The sequence below is a fragment of the Buceros rhinoceros genome, unplaced genomic scaffold (assembly GCF_000710305.1).
Source record: "Buceros rhinoceros silvestris isolate BGI_N320 unplaced genomic scaffold, ASM71030v1 scaffold40792, whole genome shotgun sequence".
In the NCBI taxonomy this organism is placed as follows: domain Eukaryota; kingdom Metazoa; phylum Chordata; class Aves; order Bucerotiformes; family Bucerotidae; genus Buceros; species Buceros rhinoceros.
Genome location: NW_010400217.1, coordinates 325 through 4,284, shown reverse-complemented (window position 1 = coordinate 4,284; position 3,960 = coordinate 325). Strand labels below are relative to the sequence as shown.

General features: G+C 44.8%; 1 protein-coding gene across 1 annotated transcript in view; it reads right to left on the bottom strand.

The window, feature by feature from the left end:
- LOC104489599 (non-structural maintenance of chromosomes element 4 homolog A-like) overlaps window positions 1–3,012 on the bottom strand; it is a gene marked incomplete at its 5' end in the record, with an annotated part of 8,244 nt that extends 5,232 nt beyond the window's left edge. The window contains 3 exons of the mRNA XM_010131773.1: window positions 1,242–1,390; window positions 2,227–2,357; window positions 2,932–3,012. Coding sequence (XP_010130075.1) covers window positions 1,242–1,390; window positions 2,227–2,357; window positions 2,932–3,012 — 361 coding nt within the window. The remainder of the gene's footprint in view (window positions 1–1,241; window positions 1,391–2,226; window positions 2,358–2,931) is intronic.
- Window positions 3,013–3,960: the final 948 nt, after the last annotated feature.

The window sequence follows — 3,960 nt, the reverse complement described above, 5'->3', positions numbered from 1 at the left end:
CCACGTTCCTCCCCATCTTGGGCGAGTTGAGACTGCTCAATTTCAGAAGCCACGGACTGACCATGAAAACAGAACAACTCAGGCCTCAAACATGAATAGATGGAGTCAGAAATCAGTAGTTCTTTTCCTAAACCGACAACTCTGCTTTATTATTTAAAATTAACACTTTGCCAAAGTTCACACGTCCTCCACCAAAAGCCCATCGTTACTTAAGATGTCAAAATGCAACTAAATAGAAAAAAACGCCACACTTCCTCCAGTCAGTTTTGTCTTAAGATCATAAAAATGATCAGAAAATACACTTATTGTTTAGAGCTTACCGCTCCAAAGCGCAGACATAAATTTGAAATATCTCAGTGGGGCGTCTAAGATAAAATATCAGATATTGGATGAATAAGTTATTACATTCAGCAGTTTCTTACAGTTACAGTGATACTTCTTGGGGGGTGGAACAGTGTCAAAGCAGAGACAACCGAGTAATACCCCATCAGCTCTACTGCTGATGGTTTAGCTGGACCAGACCCTGCTCTTGTAGGCTGACTTTGAGAGCTTGGAGCGATGCCTACAAGCCAAGCGACCAATGGTCTCCCGACAGCAGCTCAAAAGGCTCTGACTCAGTGGGTTGTCTCGGCTCAAGGAATGGGGGCGCCGATTCTACATAAGGCCACTTGCCAGGTGATGACTTCTGAAGGCAGAGCCATAAAGATAATGAATAACAACCCATTAACTCAGGCATACAAGAACTGCTGGTTTCTTCACGATAAGATCATCAGGTAGAAGATACAGACCCTGACGGACTGACCTTCCTTAACTGTCTGGGAAAGAAAGAAAAAGAAAAAAAAAAAGATGTTCCTCTACTCATGAATATGCTGCTCATGAATAAGCTGCTGCTCATACAGGGAGAGAAAGACAAGGGAAGAGGGAGCTTTTAAAGGAAAGAGGGTCCCTTCTCCTGGCCTGGGTCTGAAAGAGGGAAATCAAGAACACCTTGCTATTGCTACCAGACACAAGGGGTAGTATTTTCTACCCAAGCCAAACCAAAATCAGTGAGAGCAATACTATGAAATATTTTGGAGACAAGATGTTCACTGCACCATAAGAAGAGAGACCACAGAGCAGTTCTCGTTGACACTCTATGACCCAAGATTAAAGTCTATTCAAGCCCAGGGCCTTACAGGTAAGAACCAACCCAGGCCATTAGCCTGTGCTGCCCTATACACTATTTTCTTAAACAAACTTACATGAAGTGGAAAGTAGGTGCTCTTCGGAAGTGCATTTCTGTTTCTTGTCCTAGTTTATGCCAGGCGTTGCTAGGCAAATAGCCACCTGAAGCACTCTCGGAAGCACCATCCTCTTCCACTTCTAAATGATTTAGGCCCATGAAGGTAAGCTACAAGAGAAAAAACAGCTGCAGTGGAAATCCACTTTGAGAGACATCAGTACCTACGTGAACGGTGAAAGACTGCGTCATGGAGTTTGTCCTGCTAGATTAGTATTTAGTACCGCTGCGTGAGAACCTCAGCTTCCTCAAACACCATAAAACAACTTACCTGGCCCAGCCCTGCATCCACCATTCCAGACTTCCCTAAGAAAACCTTCAATAAAACAATTGAACTTGACGAGTTTTTATACAGCAGCGCTCTAGACTTGACCAAAGAGTCACTCAGACTCCCTGTCGATCTGCTGTAACATAAGAGAGCATATTAAGGGAGGGGAAAAAAAAAGTCTGCTTCAAAGCTCTTCTGAAGTGACTCTTCCACCCAGCCACAGGACAAACACGTCAAGTCTAAAAGTACGGAAGAGCCATTTCAGGTCAGTGCCCCAGGCCCACCAGAACTCCATCCCAAACCACAGCAAGCAGGTGAAGACACTTCAAACACACCAGAGGTTAAAGAAACTGCTCTGCTACTGGGAAACTACCAAACAGTGGCCACCCTAAGAGCACGACCTGACTGAACTGGGGTAAAGCAGCAGCAGTGCAGCCACGTGTCTGCATTGTCACTTAGATTTTCCCCTCTGCTATTGGAAATGCCCAACACACGGTTTAAAACAACTGATGCCACTAACCGGAAAGTTATTCAAAGAAATTGACAAGAGTGTGAAATTCTGGGACAACTCTGGCACAACTCTGACACGCTGCCTGACAATCTGAGGCTTTTATGGGTCTGTGTCAACAAGGGCAAACCTCTAGCAAAACTGTGGGCAACTTCAGAGTCTGGAACTCACCAAGTCTTCTGCAAACGCCAGTGAATCAAATGCTGTCATCTCTGACTGCAACTCACTGGCCTTCTCCTTTCCTAAATTTGATGCCAAGACAAGAAACTGGGCATCCAGCGCAGCCTCTCGTGCACAGTAAACTGTTAAAGGAAAGATTTTATGTTAATAATAATGAAATTGTCAAAAAAAAAAATATTTAGCATGCAGACTCTCCTGGTTAGAGAGCATTGAAAATCATCTTACTGTAACAATCACTAACACATTTACACCTATAATCCTTGTCATAATATTTGCCTTCAGAAAAAAGAGAAAGGATGACACTGGCAAAGGCAAGCATGGGAAAATAACAAGTCATCTTAAAGATTAAAATGCGTCTTTTGCTCTCGTGTTTCCCGTCTCTCCAAGTGAAGTGAGCCCCTCGCTCGATACTGCTGCCCGTACGTACCACTTACCAACACTGTTCTAGTCAGCATAAAGCATGGAGCATCTCTAAGTGCAAAGAAACACTCAAGTGATGATATTTGCTCACATCAACTTATTCAAACAATTCCTCTTCAACTAAACATATCTCTTTCAAGTTATACTTTAATAATGTTGATAAAATACTTGGACCTCAGCTGCACCCTCCTGCCCTTTTTTATTTATAAGGCATCATCACCTCATACTTGGCCAACTGTCAAACCCCTCTAACAAGGGCCACAGGAGTTGGTTTACCTCCGCTGAAGAGTCTGTTGGCTTCTTCCAAAGCTTCTGTGAGCCTGTTACTCCTCAAACTCAGCATATCCTCACGATTTTCTGGAGGAAGGGACACAAACAAAATGCTAAATTACTTAAATACAGAAGCATTTAGAAATATGTACTTACTCCTTATCCACAACTGGCCCGTCCTACACACACAAATACAGAACAGAGTCAGAGCACAGCAGTGGGAAGATGGTGCAGGCTCCAAATGTATTAATGCTTATTTATGCATTAGCGCAGTCTGAAGTAGTTATTCTCCATTTACTTCAACAGAATAAGAATTGTGTGGTTGAATTTACAGTAGCAGATCCCAGATTCCTCTTTGTTCCAGTAAATATCTGTATCTCTGTCAAAGCAGCTACCAGATCCCACAGTTTTCTGTATGTTATTCATCTTACCCCTAACGTTTTCATGAAAGAAACAAACAAGCCCCCCCAAACCCCCTTGATGGTTTCCAAAGATCACCAAGTCAACCACAGTTACTCATACGTGTCAGGACACACATGATTTAAGCAGGCTTTCAGAGGGTCCGACCTGAAGAGCTGCTCCCAGCCCCGCTGTTCTGACCACGGCCAGCGCCCTGACATACCACTGGCGGGTTTTATGCACAGACGCGGGCAGGATCACCATTAACTGCGCTGTAACTGCTCGGAAAACAACCCGCAGATGTAGCCAGCGTTCAGAAAACCACACGTGGCTAAACCCGGCAGCGTTTAGTCAAACAACAGTTGTCGTGCTTTCACGGGAAAAACAGCTCACGGGAGAAGAGCGGACAGAGCTCCCCGGAGATGCGAACAATCCCACAGCACTTTCTGGAAAGCCAGGCGGACACCGAAACCTGCAGCTTCCAATTAAACCTCCAGCTTCCAATTAAACCTCCAACACCACGAACGCAAAATTAAAGGCTTTCAGCATGCTTCCAGCGCTGAAGCTGATACTCCCCAGCGCCAGCGCAGTCACAGCAGGCAAACCCCTCCTGACCGTGCTGCCCCTGGGAGCACC